This window comes from Dendropsophus ebraccatus, chromosome 6 (genome assembly GCF_027789765.1).
Source record: "Dendropsophus ebraccatus isolate aDenEbr1 chromosome 6, aDenEbr1.pat, whole genome shotgun sequence".
Classification (NCBI taxonomy): domain Eukaryota; kingdom Metazoa; phylum Chordata; class Amphibia; order Anura; family Hylidae; genus Dendropsophus; species Dendropsophus ebraccatus.
Genome location: NC_091459.1, coordinates 70,249,210 through 70,272,111, shown reverse-complemented (window position 1 = coordinate 70,272,111; position 22,902 = coordinate 70,249,210). Strand labels below are relative to the sequence as shown.

Genomic DNA, 22,902 nt, shown 5'->3' with positions numbered 1-22,902 from the left:
TCGCTCTTAAAGAGACCCATGTCGCTAGAGCGACCTTGGTCCTTTTAATAGCGACCCGGGTCCCTTTAAGAGCGTCCTGGGTCCCTTTAGGAGCAAAATATGTCCCTTTAAGCGTGAAATTGGTCCCTTTAAGAGCGACCTGGGTCAGTTTAAAAGCGAAATATGTCCCTTTAAGAGCAAAATGGGTCCCTTTAAGAGCCACCTGGGTCCCTTTAGGAGCCACCTGGGTCCCTTTAAGAGCAAAATATGTCCCTTTAAGAGCGAAATATGTCCCTTTAAGAACGACCTGGGTCCCTTTAAGAGCAAAATATATCCCTTTAAGCGTGAAATTGGTCCCTTTAAGAGTGACCTGGGTCCCTTTAAGAGCAAACTGGGTCCCTTTAAGAGCAAAATATGTCCCTTAAAGAGCAAACTGGGTCCCTTTAAGATCGATCTGGGTCCCTTTAAGATCGATCTGGGTCCCTTTAAGAGCGAAATGGGTCCCTTTAAGCGTGAAATTGGTCCCTTTAAGGGCAACCTGGGTCCCTTTAAGGGCGACCTGGGTCCCTTTAAGGGCGACCTGGGTCCCTTTAAGGGCGACCTGGGTCCCTTTGTAGCCCGCTTGTAGCCCGGGACTGTAGGTATTAGCGGGCACGGTCCGATCTCCTTGCCCGCTAATACAGTAATCAGATGCAGCTGTCAAACATGACAGCTGCATCCGATTACCGGATCCAGCGTCTCCCTGGTGTCTAGTGGCGGAGATCGCTCCCCCGGGATGTTATCCCGGAGGAGCGATCTCCGTTTCTGAAGCCGGCCGGGGACCGCTCCAAGATGGCGCCGTCCCCGTCTCGGCACTCGTTTACTTCCGGCTGCAGCAGCCGAAAGCAAACGAGTGCCGATCTCATGGATCTCTGCAGCATATCTATAAGTGTATATACTAGAAGTCCCCTAGGGGGGCTTCTAGTATATGTGTAAAAAAAAATATATATAGTGTTGTTGTCAATAAAAAGCCCCCTCCCCTAATAAAAGTCTGAATCACCCCCCTTTTCCCAGGTTATAAATAAAAGTAAACAAATAAACAAACATGTTTGCTATCGCCACGTGCGTAATCGCCCAAACTATTAATTAATCACATTCCTGATCTCGTACGGTGAACGGCGTAAGCGCAAAAAAATCCCAAAGTGCAAAATTGCGCATTTTTGGTCGCATCAAATCCAGAAAAATTGAAATAAAAAACTATCAAAAAGTCGTATATGCGCAATCAAGGTACCGATTGAAAGAACACATCATGGCGCAAAAAATGACACCTCACACAGCCCCATAGAACAAAGGATAAAAGCGCTATAAGCCTGGGAATGGAGCGGTTTTAAGTGACGTATATTTGTTGACAATGGTTTGAATTTTTTACAGGCCATCCGATACAATATAAGTTATACATGTTGCATATCGTTTTAATCGTAACGACTTAATTAAACAAGTCAATTTTACCCCAGGGCGAATGGCGTAAAAACACATTTCCCCAAAATAAACAAAATGCGTTTTTTTTTTTTCAATTTCACCACACTTTGAATTTTTTTCTGGTTTCGCAGTATACTTTATGCAAAAATTCAGCCTGTCATTGCAAAGTACAATTAGTGACGCAAAAAATAAGGGCTCATGTGGGTTTCTAGGTGGAAAAATGCAAGTGCTATGGCCTTTAAAACACAAGGAGGAAAAAACGAAAACGCAAAAATCGAAATTGGCTCTGTCCTTAAGGGGTTAAGCGTGAAATTGGTCCCTTTGAGTGAAATTGGTCCCTTTAAGAGTGACCTGGGTCCCTTTAAGAGCAAAATGGGTCATTTTAAGAGCGACCTGGGTCCCTTTAAGAGCAAAATATGTCCCTTTAAGAGCAAAATGGGTCCTTTTAAGAGCGACCTGGGTCCCTTTAAGAGCGAAATATGTCCCTTTTTAAGAGCGAAATGGGTCCCTTTAAGAGCAAAATATGTCCCTTTAAGAGCGAAATATGTCCCTTTTAAGAGTGAAATGGGTCCCTTTAAGCGTGAATTGGTCCCTTTAAGAGCGAAATGGGTCCCTTTAAGAGCGAAATATGTCCCTTTAACAGCAAAATGGGCCCTTTTAAGAGCGACCTGGGTCCCTTTTAAGAGCGACCTGGGTCCCTTTTAAGAGCGACCTGGGTCCCTTTAAGAGCGACCTGGGTCCTTTTAAGAGCGACCTGGGTCCCTTTAAGAGCGACCTGGGTCCCTTTAAGAGCGACCTGGGTCCCTTTAAGAGCGACCTGGGTCCCTTTAAGAGCGACCTGGGTCCCTTTAAGAGCGACCTGGGTCCCTTTAAGAGCGACCTGGGTCCCTTTAAGAGCGACCTGGGTCCCTTTAACCTCTTAAGGACATATGACGTACCGGTATGTCATATGTCCTCATTAGCACTTCAAAGCGTCCCGGAGGAGTGATCTCCCCCACTAGACACCAGGGAAAGGTTGCCTCCGGTAATCGGAGGCAGCTGTTAACTTTGACAGCTGCCTCCGATTAGCTAATTAGCGGGCACGGCGGTCCCGGGCTACACGCGGCCGCGGTCCCAGGTGCCGCGTGTAGCCCGGGACCGCCGCTATTAGCAGGCACGGCTAATTAGCTAATCGGAGGCAGCTGTCAAAGTTGACAGCTGCCTCCGATTATCGGAGGCAACCTTTCCCTGGTGTCTAGTGGGGTAGATCACTCCTCCGGGACGTTGTCCCGGAGGAGCGATCTCCGTTACTGATGCCGGCCGGGGACTCATCCAAGATGGCGCCGTCCCCGGCTCGGCACTCGTTTACTTCCGGCTACAGCAGCTATCTATGCTGCAGAGATCTCAATGAGAGATCAAAATATATATACTAGAAGTCCCCCAGGGGGGCTTCTAGTATGTGTAAAAAAAAAAAAAAAAGTTTTGTTTTATAGTATAAAGCCCCCTCCCCAATAAAAGTCTGAATCACCCCCCTTTTCCCAGGTTTTAAATAAAAGTAAACAAATAAATAAATAAATAAACATGTTTGGTATCGCCGCGTGCGTAATCACCCGAACTATTAATTAATCACATTCCTGATCTCGCACGGTAAAAGGCGTCAGCGCCAAAAAATCCCAAAGTGCAAAATTGCGCATTTTTGGTCGCATCAAATCCAGAAAAAATTTAATAAAAAGCGATCAAAAAGTTGTATATGCGCAATCAAGGTACCGATAGAAAGAACACATCATGGCGCAAAAAATGACACCTGACACAGCCCCATACACCAAAGGATAAAAGCGTTATAAGAATGGAGCGATTTTAAGGAACGTATATTTGTTAACAATGGTTTGAATTTTTTATAGGCCATCAGATACAATATAAGTTATACATGTTATATATCGTTTTAATCGAAACGACTTGAGGAACATGCATAACAAGTCAGTTTTACCCCAGGGCGAATGGCGTAAAAACACAGTTCCCCCAAATAAAAGAAATGCGTTTTTTTTTTTTTTTTATTTCACCAAACTTTGAATTTTTTTCTGTTTCATAGTGTACTTAATGCAAAAATTCAGCCTGTCATTGCACAGTACAATTAGTGACACAAAAAATAAGTGCTATGGCCTTTTAAACACAAGGAGGAAAAACCGAAAACGCAAAACGAAAATGGGCCCCGTCCTTAAGGGGTTAAGAGCGAACTGGGTCCATTTAAAAGCGAACTGGGTCCCTTTTAATACGATCTGGGTCCCTTTAAGATTGACCTTAGTCCCTTTAAGAGCGAAATGGGTCCCTCTAAGAGCGACCTGGGTCCCTTTAAGAGCAACCTGGGTCCCTTTAAGAGTAACTTGGGTCCCTTTAAGTGTGAAATGGGTCCCTTTAAGAGCGACCTGGTTCCCTTTAAGAGCGACCTGGTTCCCTTTAAGAGCGACCTGGGTCCCTTTAAGAACGACCTGGGTCTCTTTAAGAGCGAAATGGGTCCCTTTAAGAGCGAAGGGACCCACGTCGCTCCTAAAGGGACCCATGTCGCTCTTAAAGGGACGGGAGCCAAGTTGCTCTTAAAGGGATGGGACCCACGTCGCTCTTAAAGGGACAGCACCCAGCATTTATGTTAAAAGGAAGTCACTGGTAAAGGGGTGCTCTGGAAGTCACTGGTAAAGGGGCGCTCTGGAAGTCACTGGTAAAGGGGCGCTCTGGAAGTCACTGGTAAAAGGGCGCTCTGAAAGTCACTGGTAAAGGGGCGCTCTGAAAGTCACTGGTAAAGGGGCGCTCTGAAAGTCACTGGTAAAGGGGCGCTCTGAAAGTCACTGGTAAAGGGGCGCTCTGAAAGTCACTGGTAAAGGGGCGCTCTGAAAGTCACTGGTAAAGGGGCGCTCTGAAAGTCACTGGTAAAGGGGCGCTCTGAAAGTCACTGGTAAAGGGGCGCTCTTTTCAAGCACTATGTATTTCCCTGGAAATGCAAATCTAGTTTCAAACTGCATTCTATAAAAATGTGGCCCTTTTTATTGGCAGATAGTACAGTGATCCCTCAACTTACAATGGTCATAGGATACAATATTAAAGAAAAGTCTGGCAAAATGTTTTATTAAAGGAGAAGTCCGGCCAAAATAAATTTTTGATATGTTGTTACTTATGAAAAGTTATACAAATTTGTAATGGACATTAATTATGGGAATTGCACATATAGGGCTATTTCCCTTAATTTAGTAGATCAGGAAGTGTTAGAATTCTCTCAGGTCCAGTGACGTCACGACCAAAGGTGTAATTCCTATGGAGTGTCCAGCAGAGGGCGCTCTATATATAGAAGTCTATGGGACTTAATTGTGTCTATAGATGTCTATGTAAAGTAAGGTAATGTAGTGTAGTGTACAGTATGCTTTATTGAATGAATACATCTATGGAATACTTTGGGGCCCGGCGGCATAAGCAGTGACATCAGCGGCGGCAGGCAAGTCATATCCATAACCCAGCTACAGCTCCCATCACCTGTTCATACTATAAGCAGATGATGGGAGCTGTAGTTCAGTGTATATAGTCCGGATCGGCGGGCGGAGGGAATGCGGTGGTCGGCGGGCTTACTGTGATATCCTAATATATTGAATGAATACATTTATGCAGTACTTTGGGGAGCAAGTACCCTTGCTCCCCAAAGTATTCCATAGATGTATTCATTCAATAAAGCATACTGTACACTACATTACCTTACTTTACATAGACATCTATAGACACAATAAAGTCCCATAGACTTCTATATATAGAGCGCCCTCTGCTAGACACTCCATAGGAATTACACCTTTGGTCGTGACGTCACTGGATCTGAGAGAATTCTAACACTTCCTGATCTACTAAATTAAGGGAAATAGACCTATATGTGCATTTCCCATAATTAATGTCCTTTAGAAATTTTTATAACTTTTCATAAGTAACAACATATCAAAAATTAATTTTGGCCGGACTTCTCCTTTAAAGTATTGTTTTCCCCCTCAAAAGTTATACGAATCACCAATATACACTTGGGAAATGCACATAAAGTGCTTTTTTCACCTACTACTGCATAAAGGCTTCACTTCCTGTATAAAATAGTGATGTCACGCCCCGACTCCCAGAGCTGTGCGGGCTGTGGCTGCTTGAGGGGATGATGGCAGAGGGATGCAGAGTGTCCCTTCAGTGCCCTGTGTCCCTCAGTGTCCCCCTGCCATCATCCTCTCCAGCAGCCATAGCCCGCACAGCTCTAAGAGTCGGGTCGTGACATCACCATTTTATCCAGGAAGTGAATCCTTTATGCAGTATTAACCCATAGCTGCACCAGGACGTTACTGAACGTCCTCGTGCCGCTATGGGAGTTCAGAGGGGGGTCGCGCGGCGACCCCCCTCTGAACTGCCGCGATCCCGGGTGCCGCATGTAGCCCGGGATCACGGCTATTAGCGGGCACGGTCCGATCGCCGTGCCCACTAATTAATTACTTAGAAGCAGCTGTCAAAGTTGACAGCTGCTTCTAAATACTTGCTTTTATTCATCCCTGGTGGTCTAGTGGGGGGATCGCCCCCCTGCGGCGCGATTGCGGGGGGGGGGCGATCCCCGCATCCATCCCGGGCCGGGGTCTGCGCCGTAATGGCGCTGATCCCGACTCTGCATTCTATTGCTTTTGGCTGCAGCAGCCAAAAGCAATAGAACACCGATCTCATGGATTCATGCAGTATATGAGAGTCTATGAGAGATCAGAGTGCATATACTAGAAGTCCCCCAGGGGGGCTTCTAGTATATGTGTAAAGTAAAAGAAAAATGTATTTTTAATAACAAAATCCCCTCCCCTAATAAAAGTCTGAATCACCCCCCTTTCCCCATTTTATAAATAAAAGTAAATAAATAAACAAACATGTTTGCTATCGCCGCGTGCGTAATCGCCCGAACTATTAATTAATCACATTCCTGATCTCACACGGTAAACGGCGTCAGCGCAAAAAAATCCCAAAGTGCAAAATTGCGCATTTTTGGTCGCATCAAATCCAGAATTGTAATTAAAAGCGATCAAAAAGTCATATATGCGCAATCAAGGTACCGATAGAAAGATCACATCATGGCGCAAAAAATGACACCTCACACAGACCCATAGACCAAAGGATAAAAGCGCTAAAAGGCTGGGTTCACACTATGTATATTTGAGGCTGTATTTGTGAGGCTGTATAGCAACCAAAACCAGGAGTGGATTGAAAACACAGAAAGGCTATGTTCACATAATGTTGTAATTGAGTGGATGGCCGTCATTTAATGGCAAATTTTTGCTGTTATTTTAAAACAACGGCTGTTATATTGAAATAATGGCAGTTATTTACCGTTATATGACGGCCATCCACTCAATTTCAACATTGTGTGAACAGAGCCTTTCTGTGTTTTCAATCCACTCCTGGTTTTGGTTGCTATGAGGACCTGACTTGAGGACCAAATACTGCCTGAAGTATACAGTGTGTGAACCCAGCCTAAGCCTGGGAATGGAGCGATTTTAAGGAACATATATTTTCTTTAAAAGGTTTTAATTTTTTACAAGCCATCAAATCAAATAAAAGTTATACATGTTACATATCGTTGTAATCGTAACAACTTAAGGAACATATATAACGAGTCAGTTTTACCCCAGGGCGAACGGAGTAAAAACAACCCCCCCCCCTCCCCCCCCCAAATAAAAAAAAAAAACATTTTTTTTTTCAATTTCACCACACATATAATTTTTTTCTGGTTTCCCGGCACATTTTAGGCAAATATTACATCTGCCATAGCAAAGTACAATTAGTTGCGCAAAAAATAAGGGCTCATTTGGGTCTCTAGGTGGAAAAATGCAGGTGCTATGGCCTTAGACACGAGGAGGGAAAAACGAAAACGCAAAAATGAAAACTGGCTGTGTCCCCTAAGGGTTAAGCGCAGGGAAAAAGCACTGTATTGACATTTGCCGTAAGAAGTGTATATGGGTAATTTGTATAGCTTTTGGGGGGCAATACAGTACTTTAATAAAAATTTTCACTAGACTTCTCCTTTAACAACATACAATGTTCCTTTTTGGACCATTGTAACCGGAGACCAGACTCCACATACAGTGCTGCAGACAGTCAGGACTTGTGGCAGGTGTCGATAATGGAGCAATAAAAGTGGTCATTTTACTTGTAAAACCCCAGTATTAGTGAAGCACGTGCAGTGACTGGCTGTCTAGTATCTCCTCTCTATTGTACAGTGTGATACTACATGTCCTGTACTGCTCTTTACCTGTGCCAGGATGAGATGCTCTTTTGGGCTCCGGATGAGGGCAACATCACTTTATTTTTACGGAACCCTGAACACAGTCAAGTCTTCTACGTAGGAAGTAATTTACAGCTTCCAGTAGCTCTATCGGACTTGTATGTAAGGACTTGCTTTATCTTTAGGAGTTATCGGCTTATTTTTCTTTAAATGTCAAATTTCTTTTCTCATTTTGGGTTGATGTTTTGGTGGCTTCACAGCCAATTACCTGTTTTCCATAGAGTTATGGTTTCAACATAAAATGGTTGGCCAAGAGCCAATTAATATTTTATGTTGAAGGACCACTGTACTGTATATAAAACAAATGGCAAACCATTCTCTGGCATTACAGTTGTGGAAAATGCACCCCCACTAAGCAGAGAGTCCCTTTCATGCCATAATAAGAAAAATAAAACATATACTCAAGTCTTCTGTGCAGATATCTCCTGGGGAGAACAGCCAGGCTGCTATACCTCTTCTCAGCAGTGTAGACGCAGATAAGTTTTCAACTGTATGTGCATAAGCACATACAGAAAGATATATGTATGTGTATGTATCTCTCTATAATATAGAGGGCCGTATTTGCCATCAGGAATTATGGGCCCCATTAGAGCTGGGCGATGTGGCCAAAAAATAAAATCTCGATTTAAAAAAAAATTAAAATAATTTTTGCACGATTCTCAATTTAAATCTCTATTTTTTTCTTTTTGCTAAATAAACAGAACATTTTTCTCCCTGCAGCTTCAGATACTATTTTAATGACGTTTGAGACAACAACTGTATTGCTTCCCACTGTAACAGTGCTCCCCATGTAGTAGACAAGCCCCCCTCTGTGTCCCCATATAGTATAGGAGATCTTTTTTGTGCCTCCATCTAGGTAGAGTGTAGTAGTGGAGGTATAGTGGATAAGGGGTGTAGTAGTAGTACAGGTAAAGATGAGGGGTGTTTTAGTAGTACAGATGAGGAGGATTAGTTGTACAGGTATCGATGTGTGCTGTAGTAGTACAGGTAAAGATGAGGGGTGTAGTAGCAGTACAGGTAAAGATGGGTGTAGTAATACAACTAAAGATGAGGGGTGTAGTAGTAATACAGGTATAGATGAGGGGTGACTGGGGGAAACTGAGGGAGCTGCGGGTGACTCGGGCAAACTGAGGGGGGACTGAAGCAAACTGAGGTTGACAGAAGAGGGACTGGGACAGTTGGAGTTGACTGAAGGGGGCTGGGGCAGACTGGGGCAGCTGGGGGGTGACTGAAGGGGGTCTGGGGCAGGCAGGGGGTGACTGGGGCAGCTGGGGGTGACGGAGGGGGACTGGGGCAGCTGGGGGGGACACAGGGGGACTGGGGCAGCTGGGGGGGACACAGGGGGACTGGGGCAGCTGGGGGGGACACAGGGGGACTGGGGCAGCTGGGGGGACACAGGGGGACTGGGGCAGCTGAGGAGGACACAGGGGGACTGGAGCAGACACAGGGGGACTGGGGCAGCTGGGGGGCACACAGGGGGAATGGGGCAGGAGTGCACATTGCTATCCTCTTACTCAGGCACACAAGTTCCCCTTCCGGTCACACATGCAGGTCCCGGTCTCTGGAGGAGGCTGCAGAGACTGTATTGGTGATAGCGTCGCTGCCATTACTGGAGCTGTACAGCGGGATCGGGGGATGCAGATTCTGTTGTACAGCTCCAGGACCCACAGGACGCTATCACCACTACAGTCTCTGCAGCCTCCTCCAGAGACCGGGACCTGCATGTGTGGCCGGGGGGACAGGACGCTATATGTACAACCGGGGCAGGTCAGTGGCGGCTCTGTTAGGCGGACTGCCCGACCGACCTGCACCTCACCTCACTTCCCGCCCTGCACCTCACCTCCGGCCTGACACTCCATGTAGCGGCGCCCGCCCTGCACCTCCAGCCCGACACTCCACGCAGCGTCAACCGCCCTGCACCTCACCTCTGCGCACCCTGCACCTCCAGCCTGGCCGCCCGCCCGACGTTCCATGCTGCTCCACCCACAGTGATTTTTTGTGAAAATCGAATTTACGATTTTCACAAAAAATTAATCGCCCAGCCCTAGGCCCCATACAGGCAAAGTTTCTGGGGCCCCCCTAACAAAAGGGCCAATTGCCCACTTACATTTTGGATTGGACCCTATTATTAAAACGTAGCATTTAATCATACCCAATAAGGGTACGTTCACACCTACCGGATCGGCAGCGGATTTGACGCTGCGAGTTAGCAGTGAAATCCACTGCGGATCCAGCACTGTGAATTTTAACCCCCGTGCCGCCGGCCAAAAAGCCTGCCTGCCTGCAGCTTGATTCAGGCTCCCCTCGCTCCTCTTCAGCCAATCAGGGCTGCAGGGCAGGCTTTCGGTCGGCGGCACGGGGGTTAAATTAAATTAAAATTAAAATTCACAGTACTGGATCCGCAGCGGATTTCGCTGCTAACTCACAGCGTCAAATCCGCTGCGGATCCGGTAGGTTTGAACGTACCCTTAAAGAATAAGTTTAACATGACACTTGAAAATTCACTCCAGGTCATGAGTATATGAAGTGTATGAATATGTGGGCCACATAGGCCCTGCCTATACTGTAGCAGCTGCAGACTACTATCCATAGAACAATACTGATGACCCAGTCCTATATTAAAAGCTGCATAGCTCCTCAATTAGTTTCACTTTGCAAACAGCGTCATCAGGAGGAGGGATTATGTAATTTGCCTCCCTCCTGATGATGCTTATGTCATTTGCCCCCCTCCTCCTGATGACACTTATGTCCTTTGCCCTCTCCTAATGACGCTTATGTCATTTGCCTTCCTCCTGATGACGCTTATGTCCTTTGCCCCCCTTCTCCTGATGACACTTATGTCCTTTGCCACCCCCTCCTGATGACACTTATGTCATTTGCCCCCCTCCTGATGACGCATATGTCATTTGCCCTCTCCTGATGACGCTTATGGCATACTCCCTTCTCCTAATGACACTTATGGCATACGCCCTTCTCCTGATGACACTCCTTGTGGAGTGGCTATCCAGAATTAGGTAAAAATGTCAGCTTTCTCCCAAAAACAGCACAACATTTGTCCCCATTTTGGGTGCAGTACTGCAGCTCCAGGGAAGTTAATGGAGCTGAGTTGTAATACCACTCATAACGTAAGGAGAGGGATGTTTTTTGTATAAAACAACCATGTTTTTCAAATTCTGGATAATCCTTTTAATTCTATAGTAATGATTATGACCATAAAGTCACTACGGCCATTTTAATATCAAGTTTAATTAAACACAATAAACCATACAAAAGGACCTTTTAGGACTTTTTGAGTAGCAACTGTTTGGCTCAGAAAAGTGTGTGAACATAGCCTGACAGACAGGTGTATTAGAATTCACAGCTTTATAACAACTCCATAATGTAAGACACTATTGTTACCATCAAATGCGGCATGTGATGGTAATGGCGTCTTGTATCAGAGATTTACAATAAAGTTGTAAATTTTATTACACAGGAAGAAAGTGCTGGACTTTGGTCTATGGAATCCTATGTACCATACAATTGCATTTAAATATAGATTATTCCAGTGGTGTAAGCACTGTAGGATGTGCTGCTTACCTGGATCCACACATCACACATGCTTTACGTACATAGATGCATAGATCATAAGCACACAACACACACTGTGCATACATACTTATATCATATATATACACCCACAGGGGGAGATTTATCAAACTGGTGTAAAATGAAACTGGCTCAGTTACCCCAATCAGATTCCACCTTTCATTTTCCAAAGAATCTGTGATGAATAAAAAGTGGAATCTGATTGGTTGCTAGGTACAACTGAGCCAGTTCTACTTTACACCATGTTTGATAAATCTCCCCCACTGTGCATGCATACAGACACAGACAGACATACACACTGTGTGTGTGTGTGTGTGTGTGTATGTATGTATATGTGTGTATGTATATATATATATATATATATATATATATATATATATATATATATAAAAAATGTATGTAGCTGGCATTAAACAGATTGTGCTGAGGCTACAGTTCGCGTAGGGTCACATGTCAGCGCAATTTGTCTAATACAGGCAGAATACACTTTGCGTGGCGCTGTGTACTGCAGATTCCCTGGGCTGGGGACACTACCATCAACCCATAGCATCCCTGTCACGCAAAGTTGACTATAAACTAGGACAGCATCTCCTTCGGGCAAAAAATGTGTTTTCATATTATGCTATATTGCATATACAAAATATATATATAAAACTGTATGCGCAAAATGTAAGAATAAAAAACATACATTTTTTTCATGAAGTAGATGCGGTCCTTTGGATTTTGTTTAATACATGCATATCATATATGAGCACACTCTGTACAAACATACATTATATATGCATGCCTACTGCACATACATACATACATACATACATACATACATACATGCATACATCATAAACATACTACAGAGGCATGCATACACTGTACATACCACCTATACTGTACCATATCACATATACACTGTAAATACATCATATACACACTATACACAAATCCTTTACACACATGATACACATACTGTGCACATTACATACTTGAACACTTTCACTTTCCACATATGCATTTACACCCAAAGACACAGGCAAACAAGCAGTCACTTACTTTTCATGGTTATATCCTTACATCTCAGCTGCTGCCAGGTCCCCCCTTCCTACACACAACCAGCATCGTTCTCCCCTGCCCCTCTGCATTGACTGCAGAGCAGGAAGGAGATGATGAAATCACTCAGGGGGTATGGAGGGTTGCTTGGGTCCTGATACAGCACAGGGGTCTAGTGCCTAATGTGGCACCTAGCGGGGCAATGACAGGGGGCTTCTAGCACTACATAGGTCTTTAATACATTAGAGGGCAGGTTTTTGTTAGCTTGCCAAGAGATTCCTTCTGAAAAGCCTTATGTCTCCATGAAATCTGAAGCATTTAGATACAGTAGGGCTGTTAGAAGGCTACTGACGTGATATTATTACAGCTATGGATATTACAGACCCTAAGATTACTGTTCAAATGATTAAAAAAATAATAAAATAAATATATATATATATATATATATTAATATTTTATATATTTTATGTGTGTATATATACGTTTGGCATGCATTTTTATCTATGAGCCACTGATTTACATTGATGACGATACTTTGATCACTGCCCTAACAGCACGTAACACAGAAATCATAACCACTGTTATTATAACGCTATAACATTTTTTATAAATCTGAATGCTCACTGCTTATATTTTTTAGATATGCTACAAAAGGCAGCTTAAATAAGGCAATTGATGACTTTGAAATTGCCTTAGAAAACTGCCCAACACATAAGAATGCAAGAAAATACCTTTGCCAAACACTTGTGGAGAGAGGGGGACAGTGAGTATAGTATGATTTTAAAAATTTTTTCCCCAGTGATGTTTACAGTGTATATAGGATCAACCCCCTTTATTTAATACCAGTATTGTTCATTTGGCTTAAGGAAAATGTAATTGTTTCCATTTTAAGGCCACTTTCAGACAACGTATATTTTCATTAAACAACGGTCGCTTTAATTACTATGGATTCCATGTGGCCACTCAAAAAACTGACGTCAATTTTGTGCAGCCACTATTCATTGAATAGTTGACGCACAAATTTGACTGCAGACAATGTAAAGTGCGGCTACGGACGCATTTTACATTGTCTCCTATGGTTAATTAAACCGCAAGCACACCTGAATGTGCCCGCATTCCAATTCTAAAGAAATTATGTTCACCACTGCAGTAACGACAGATGTGAATTTCAAAGACAACGGCCATTCTATGACACGGTTGTGTCACAGAACAGCAGCTGTGTGAATGTGGTCTAAGGCATAAGGGCCCCTTTTACACAGACCATCCAGCTGCATAAAATAAGCTGCTTACTTGCTGAGCCTTCACAAAAGTTGATCAGTTGTATGACAAAAATTTCAGTGTCTGCCACACATCACCTGTTTAGGGATGTTTTAGACTGGTATCAGACTCATTTTGATAAGGCCTAATTCACAGCTTGATTATCGTGCGGCATAGACATGGTTAACAATGTCGTGCATCCCTTGCTTTATAGGGGTATGCCAGCATGTAAAGAAAATAATAAAGATGTTGCTTACCTGTTCACTCCCCAAGTGTGCTCCTGCAGTGTCTCTGCATCCCCCCGCTGACTGCAGCTGCCTCTGACACTTCTGAAGCAGCCTCTGCATTGACAGGCTCCTCAGTCAGTCACTGGCTGAGTGTTGCCCCGTCTCGGCCAGTGATTGGCTGAGCAGCCTGTCTCTGCAGAGACTGCTTTAGAAGTGTCAGAGGCAGCTGCTGTCAGCGGGGAACACAGACAGAAACAAGCGAGGAGGACACTGGAGGAGTTTGGACAGGTAAGCAATGTTGTTATTTCCTATACCCTTACATTGTCACCTATCACTTGGCAACCAAATATTTTTCTTTATTACACAGAGCTATATCTGTCCGAATCAGCCTGATTGCACAAATAATTGCTCTGTCTAATATGGCCCTTACACAGGAATGTTCATTTCCCCAATAATTGGACTGTCTTCCTACTTGTAATCTGTGCATTAGTTGTCTATATCAGTCCTGTTCTTTTAAAATTAACATAATGATCTCACTGCAGGCTGGAAGAGGAGGATAAATTACTGAATGCAGAGAGTTACTATGACAAAGCGCTGACAATAGACAAATGCTTCGCTGAGGCTGAGGAGGCACTAAACAAAGTGCGCCAGTGTATACAGGTGATTCTTTATTTTCTCTTAATGTGCTGTGCACAGAGACTTATATGCAACATTTGATATATGTATATTTTTTTAAAGAAATCATGTGTTATAATGTTTCTTGACCACTGTAAAAGACTTAAAGGGGTTGTCCAGCGGGAAAAAAATTTCTTTCAAATCAACTGGTGTCAGAAAGTTTTATAGATTTGTAATTTTACTTCTGTTTAAAAATATCAAGTCTTCCCGTACTTCTAAGCTGCTGTATGTCCTGCAGGAAGTGTTTATTTACATTCAGACACAGTGCTCTCTGCTGACATTTCTGGCCTGCTCAGGAACTGTCCTGAGCAGGAGAGGTTTTTTTATCAGGATTTGCTGCTGCTCTGGACAGTTCCTGACTCGGCCAGAGATGTCAGCAGAGAGCACTGTGTGTGAATGTAAATAAACAACACTTCCTGCAGGACATAAAGCAGCTTAGAAGTATGGGAAGATTTGAGATTTTCAAATAGAAGTAAATTACAAAGCTATACAACTTTCTGACACCAGTTGATTTGAAAGAAAAAATGTTTTCGCTGGCCAACCCCTTTAAGTACACAATGCTTTTTCTTTTAAAATGGTCATCTGCAGGAAAGCTGCTGTTATGTACTTAGAGATGGGTACACTGACCACTAATAAGTAACGTTGAGTATCGTTATCTTGATCATCTGCACCTTTGTAAAATCATAATTTTTATTCATATACTAACGCTGGTGATTGGCGCCCTGGGGCAGTACTTTATCCCTCTGTGCACCAATTTGCTTACCATGTGGTACTCTGCACTGATCAGCTGACTGGAGCAGAGCACTGCTTGAATGTTCACAGGGAGGTGGTGGATCAGTACACCAAGGGATAGCGTACTGCTACCAGTGCACTATACACCTTTATTAGCATATTGATAAAAATATGATTTTACTAAAATACTGTGGCAGATATAAAGATTCGTTCGCAAAGAGTGTCTCCTTCCCTAAAGGAATCTAACTTGCTGTTAGTTTTCCTGTAATGGAAAATGGTTGTACATCATTGTTTGCTATTAATGTACTATGAATATACTGCTAATGTTTGCCTTATATGGGTACCAAAAAAATTTTTTTTTGAGGTAATAGTCATATCAAAAGTTATGATTGTTTGGGGTCTGAGTGTTACTTGGGATGGGGAGCTTGTAGTGATGAATAGCTGATTGGAGGCAAACCTATGTGTATTGCTTTGACTACAGTTTTGCGTTTGTAACTTTCTTCCTGTAATACTGATGATGTGTCTCTTTATGTATCTCCTCCTGCCTTGAACTCTTGGTGCTGTGGCTGTGAATATCAATTATCTATCTTCCTAATTTGAAAATGGAATGTGATTCCTAAACTACCACCTAAAATGGACCTGGGTTGATGTCAACTGGTTTGTATGAACATATTTGTAAAATTTTATTTTTATTGACTAACATTTTGGTCTATGTACCTTTTGCTCATATGGCTTTGCTAATAACACCTTAACTTCAATCTTATACTCTGCGAATTAATGCCAATGTGTATTGTGACTGTATGGCAATAATACATAATGGGTTTTGTGTGGATGTTTCTACATCTCAATTTTTATTCCCTTGTTATATTCTTGGATTTTCTACTATCATACATATGGCTTATTGCGCTTACAATGTGGGTGGTGGGACTGCTGAATATTACTTAAAAAATGCATATGTTATAACAATATCTTTTTGATAATTTGATAAAAAGAAATCTTTGGAAAAAAGAGAGAAATTTGAAGAAAAGGAAGAAAAAACGAAAGAAAAGAAAATAGAAACCAGTGCTGAAAAATTGCGTAAACTCCTAAAAGAAGAGAAAAGGTACAGATATCCAGTCTGCTAATGTCTGCATTGGGAAAAGCAAATTTTGAGATTTAGAAGGATCTGTGTACTTTGAGTTATATAAAGGTCTCAAACATTGCGACTAAATTATATTACAAGTGCAGAATGCAATGAGTGCACTTTGTACTTAAAGGGGTATTCTACCCACCATTTTTTTCTGTTGGTAAATAGCCCACCCATAGGTCAACATATTTCTCAAAGGCCTCCATCCTGCTCCTGGCCCCCATCTTCAGTGGGTTGGGTTAGCGATTATAACCCTGCCCATTAAAGAGAGGGAGGACGCGTTACCCACTGACATCAGCTATAGTGTGCTGTCCCCCCCCCCCCCCCCCCCCCCCGACACACACACACACACACACACACAATGAAGGCTGAAGTAGGCAGTACATACCGCATTGATCCATTAACTCAGTACTTATTGCTTTATTTAGGCAGTCCTGGGAGTCCTGACAAAGGCCTCGGACTGCAATGACCATGGATAGATTCCTTGAGATATTGTTACATTGGACCGCCAGTGAGGTATGTAAAGGCCGTTTAAATGCAGTCGTCTGTTTTGACAACTCCATCTAAATTGTTAAATAGCCGCACCATGGCGACCCCCAAGCTGCTATTAGCAGTCAGAAGTCGCCTCCGTCTATAGACCAGGCTCCTTTTTCGAGCCCTCTCCATACTCTCTTAAAGGGAACCTGTCACCCCCCGTACCGGGGTGACAGGTTCCCGACCCCCCGTTAGAGACCCCTATACTTACCTCATCCCGCCGGGTCCCGCTTCTGGATTCGGTCGGGTCCCGGAGATCTCAGCCGCTGCAGCCCGGCGCGCGCGCTGAGAGAGGAGTCCAACACCCATAGAGAATGACAGGAGAGTCCAGCGCTCCGTCATTCTCTATGAGCGTTGGACTCATCTGTCAGCACGCGCGCCGGGTCAGTGTATGACAAAATACACATCATAGGGTCGTTAAGGAGTTGAAAAAGTTTTTAAAAAAAATTTAGAGGGGAGAGGGAAGAGCGGCGCCCCATAGAAATGAATGGGAAAATCTCCACACTGCACAGACAGGTGACATAATTAGCTGCAGCTAATTAGCATCATGATAGATTGGTAGATAATGGCTCCAGACGTCACATTTAACACCGCCACACCAGGCCTGACCAATACCACCTTACTGTGACTGGATAACACCGCCATGCCAGACCTGACTAATACCGCCATACTGTGACTGGATAACACCACCATACCAGACCTGACCAATACCACCATACTGTGACTGGAGAACACCACCGCACCAGACTTAATACCACCATACTGTGACTGGATAACACCACCATACCAGACCTAACCAATACCACCATACTGTGACTGGATAACACCACCAGACCTGACCAATACCACCATACTGTGACTGGAGAACACCACCGCACCAGACTTGATACCACCATACTGTGACTGGATAACACCACCATACCAGACCTAACCAATACCACCATACTGTGACTGGATAACACCACCATACCAGACCTGACCAATACCACCATACTGTGACTGGAGAACACCACCGCACCAGACTTGATACCACCATACTGTGACTGGATAACACCGCCATACCAGACCTGACCAATACCACCATACTGTGACTGGATAACACTGTCATACCACACCTGACCAATACCACCATACTGTGACTGGATAACACCACCATACCAGACCTGACCAATACCACCATACTGTGACTGGAGAACACCACAGCACCAGACTTGATACCACCATACTGTGACTGGATAACACCGCCATACCAGACCTGACCAATACCACCATACTGTGACTGGATAACCCTGTCATACCACACCTGACCAATACCGCCATACTGTGACTGGATAACATCGCCATACCAGACCTGACCAATACCACCATACTGTGACTGGAGAACACCACCACACCAGACCTGATACCACCATACTGTGACTGGATAACACCGCTATACCAGACCTGACCAATACCGCCATACCCCCCCCTCGAAAAGACACCAGATTTTCTTGCAAGTCTGAACGGGAGGGTACTGCACCTCTGAAAGGTGCTACCCTAGGCACCAGACCATGGGTGCCTAATGGTAAATTCGACCCTGCAGGTATACAGGACCCCAAAACTATACACTACAGGTGCAGGGGACCTCCACCAACTCTATACTACAGGTATACAGGACCCCCAACTTTACACTACAGGTATACAGGACCTCCACCAACTATATACTACAGGTATAGAGGACCCCAAACTATACACTTAAGGTATACAGGACCCCAAAACTATACACTACATGTATACAGCACCTTTACCAAATCTATACTACAGGTATACAGGACCCCCAAACTTTACACTACAGGTATACAGGGCCTTCACCAACTATATACTACAGGTATACAGGACCTCCACCAACTACATACTACAGGTATACAGGACCCTCAAACTATACACTCGAGGTATACAGGACCCTCAAAATATCTACTACACGTATACAAGACCTCCACCAACTATACACTACAGGTATCCAGGGCCCTCAAACTATAAGCTACAGGTATACAAGACCTCCACCAACTATACATTACAGGTATACAGCACCAACTATATACTACAGGTATACTGGACCTTCACCAACTATACACTGCAGGTATACAGGACTTCCCAAACTATACAGTACAGGTATACAGCCCCCCCCAACTATACACCACTGGTATACAGGACCTCCCTCAACTATACACTATAGGTATACAGCCCCCCACCCCCCAACTATGCACTACAGATATGCGAGACCCCTAAAAACTATACACTGTAGGTGTACAGAACCCCTCCAACTATGGACTACAGGTATACACTAATTCCACTGATTAACTAAGATGAACAATACCGTTAGATTGGCCTCCTGAATAAATCTAATTAACAAACTGACACTTTATACCCGGGCAGTGCCGGGTACATTTTCTAGTTAAAAATAAGCATACCTTTCCATTCCATCTGGTTACACATACATTTATGGACTGAATAGTTAAAGAGAACCAATCATGGACGAAAGTTAAAATTTTTGTATTCCTTAATTAGATGCAAATCATAATTTAACTGACATTTGCAAATATAATTAATTATTTTTATTGTCACGTTTTTGAATTATTCCCTTTTTACTTTACTGTCTCGAGCCGGCTCTTTTCAAAAGAGCCGGCGCGAGACAGGAAACTCCCGTCATGCAGAGTGGCAGGAAAGGTTCCCATGATCCTTTGCCTGCCGCTCTGTTAACACACAGTGATCTCGCGCTATACAGCGCAAGATCGCTGTGTATTATCTAAAGTCCCTCTTCTCTAATCTATTTATGAAGATACAGACTGCCTCTGCAGTCTGTATCTTTATACTTTACCTAATCCTCTTCTTCGGTGCAGCAAGGCCGGCGGCGCCATCTTGATTACGTCACTTGCGTTCCAGCGGTGGAACACAAGGCCCGTAATCAAGATGGCGGTGCCCGGCCTTGCGGCACTGAAGCAGAGGATAGGTAAAGTATAAAGCTACAGACTGCAAATGCAGTCTGTATCCTCATGAAGTCTATCTATGAAGATACAGACTGCCTTTGCAGTCTGTATCTTTATACTTTAACAGATCCTCTGTTCCCTGGCTGTTACGGCGGCGCCGCCATCTGGATGACGTCACTTGCGTTCCAGCTGTGCGTTCCAGCGTGACGTCATCAAGATGGCGGCGCCGCCGGAACAGCCAGGGAACAGGGGATCTGGTAAAGTATAAAGATACAGACTGCAAAGGCAGTCTGTATCTTCATAGATAGACTTCATGAGGATACAGACTGCATTTGCAGTCTGTAGCTTTATACTTTACCAGATCCTCTGTTCCCTGGCTGTTCCGGCGGCGCCGCCATCTTGATGACGTCACGCTGGAACGCACAGCTGGAACGCAAGTGACGTCATCAAGATGGCGGCGCTCACCGGAACAGCCAGGGAACAGAGGATCAGGTAAAGTATAAAGATACAGACTGCAAAGGCAGTCTGTATCTTCATGAATAGACTTAGGGAGAGATGTACTGTCATAATAGGGACAGTTATATTTAGGTGATTGGTTCTCTTTAAGCTCCTCTTTCACTGGTGGGATGGCACTAAGCTCTTCCACATACAAGTACGAATGTTTTCTTCTAATATTTAACTGACAGTTAAAATACATTCCACTTAACTGCTGTATTTTCTGTATGTAAAATCTGTATTTATACCCTGTGACGAGGGGTCATACCTGCATGTGTCCTGTTGTAGCGATGACCCTATATTTTTAATTCCATATTTCTTGCTCTGTAATCCCTAAAGTCCAGAGGTAAGTGATGTCCCCCTCTTGAAGTAGCTGCACAGTCACCTGTTATATTAAAAACTAAGAATTTCCTAGTGCCGCATTAATAATAAATAGTTGCATATTTTTATAGTATGTAGCAAATATTGTTTGCTGAAATGGGATTACCCCTTTAATCTGTCCTAGTCTCCAATCTGAGCTGCTTCTGAAATAGTTTACTAAGCTGCTATTATCAATCTATTCATGACAATAGAAAGAAGAAACGCAAAAGATCTTCATCTTCCTCATCAAATGCATCATCTTCAGAGAGCTCTTCATCTTCTTCTAGTCATAAAAAACACAAGAAAAGGAAGAGGAGTAGTAAACATTCTGTATCTTCCAGCCGCTCTAGGAAACATTCATCCAGTGTCCCAACTCGGGACGATGAACAGCTTACTCCACCTGCACACACCTCTGCTTCTTTTCTGAAACAAGATCGCCAAATATGTGACGATCGGGATAGACCTCGAAAATCCCTGGAGTTCAAATCAAGGAATCGGTCCCTATCTTCATCGTCTGTGGAGTTTATAGATCATGTTGGAGGTAGGTCTGAAGATTCAAGGGATTCCTATACTAGTGCAAAAACTCATGCCAGTGGTGGCACATCAAAGAGTGCAGCTTCAGCCAGTAAGTATAGACCTGGTAGAAGAGATTCTACAGACTCATATAACAGAAAGGCTGAGGGGAGACAAAAACATGATTTGCAAGATTGTCACAAAGACCCCCCAAAATCTTTTAGCCATAAGTCTGATTCCTATCAAAGTAAGTATTCAGGGTCTGACCATGGAACCGGTGAAAGAAGGTCCGGTAGTGGTAGTTGCAGATCACACGAACAGTCTTTCCAAGGAAGTGCAAATACATCTCATAAAGAAGCCCGGAATGGTAGTAAAGACACCAGTAAGGCTTTACCTGGCGATCTATTAAATATTCTCAACCAGATTGCAGAGTTTGAGAAGGAAAAAGCAGTTAAGCAAAAATGCAAATAAAATGTCCTTTCTCTGTTACAACGGGCCTTATATTTTCAGTTTATTATGGAATAAATGATAGTTTATATATATATCTACATTTTCCTGGATTATGGAAAACCTGTTTTTTTGTTAGTTTTCATTTTATTTTTTATTTTGTTTTGTGGGCCAATGACACTGCCTGTACTGTGGTTATGCCATATTTGTAGTGTGTTTAACTGCTGTGTACAAAGAAAGAATAAGTGAAAGATGATCCAGGAGCAAGTTGCTGAATTACTGGCCACAAGTCAAACACTACTACACTATGGCCCACTGCCTTTTAAACACATCTGTGCTATTTTTGGTGTCTTCTGACTGCACAAAGTGTGTCCCAAATGTGCATCACCTGTTGTGCAGTATTTGTTATGTTTAAATAAACTACAGATAATGTGAATCCTGTGTTTTTGGTAATCTTTGTGTTGCTAATAAATGCATGTTTGAGCTTTTCCATTGTACACACAATGTTCTTATTAGAGACTAGTATACTTTATGGTACCTAGAGGAACAGAAAAGCAGAAAAGGGTGTAAAGGGCATATTTTGAGTTGCTGATAAACTAGAATCTATATTAGTAGACCATATTGTGGTCAGCAGTTGAGGAGTAGCACAGGAATATAAGAATGACTTTATTAAACCATATTATAGCCTAATTTATGGGGGTAGATCTTGCTCTTGCTTTCTTGTGGCAAGTGAAAATATTTTCTGGCCACTTTAAGAGATTTTGCGAAACACTAAATGTTGCAATATGATTCTATCAATGTTTTCCAGGCATCTCCAGCCATCAAGTGCGGAGCGTGCTCATTAGAGATGACCAAACCTCGAGTATGCTCGAGTCCATCCGAACCCGATCGTTCGGCATTTGATTAGCAGTGGCTGCTGATGTTGGATAAAGCTCTAAGGTTGTTTGGAAAACATGCATACAGCCAATGACTATATCCATGTTTTCCACATAGCCTTAAAGCATAACCGTCATTTCAGGGTCTTTTTTTTTAAAAACATTAAATATCAACAGTTCAAGCGATTTAAGAAACTCTGTAATAGGTTTTATAAACCAAAATAGTTTCCTTCTGTACTGAAAAAGCAATCTCCCAGCCTCCCCCCTCACTGCAGAAGAAGCAGGATTTCTGTCTCCATTATGTGGCTATGGAGAGGGGAGGGGC

The 22,902-nt window shown here is 43.4% G+C and overlaps 1 protein-coding gene across 4 annotated transcripts in view; it reads left to right on the top strand.

Moving 5' to 3' along the window:
• The window catches only part of TTC14 (tetratricopeptide repeat domain 14), a 41,774-nt gene extending 19,636 nt beyond the window's left edge, over positions 1–22,138 (top strand). The window contains exons 9-13 of one of the 4 annotated variants that reach the window (XR_011363659.1): positions 13,011–13,133; positions 14,397–14,514; positions 16,254–16,363; positions 16,816–16,903; positions 20,955–21,032. Coding sequence is in view for 3 of the 4 variants with exons in the window: in XM_069975128.1 (XP_069831229.1) it covers positions 13,011–13,133; positions 14,397–14,514; positions 16,254–16,363; positions 20,955–21,726 (1,123 nt within the window). In the remaining variant the exon portion in view is untranslated. Of the gene's footprint in view, positions 1–13,010; positions 13,134–14,396; positions 14,515–16,253; positions 16,364–16,815; positions 16,904–20,954 lie in introns of those variants that run through there. The other 3 variants (XM_069975128.1, XM_069975129.1, XM_069975130.1) reach the window with 3 other exon arrangements.
• Positions 22,139–22,902: the final 764 nt, after the last annotated feature.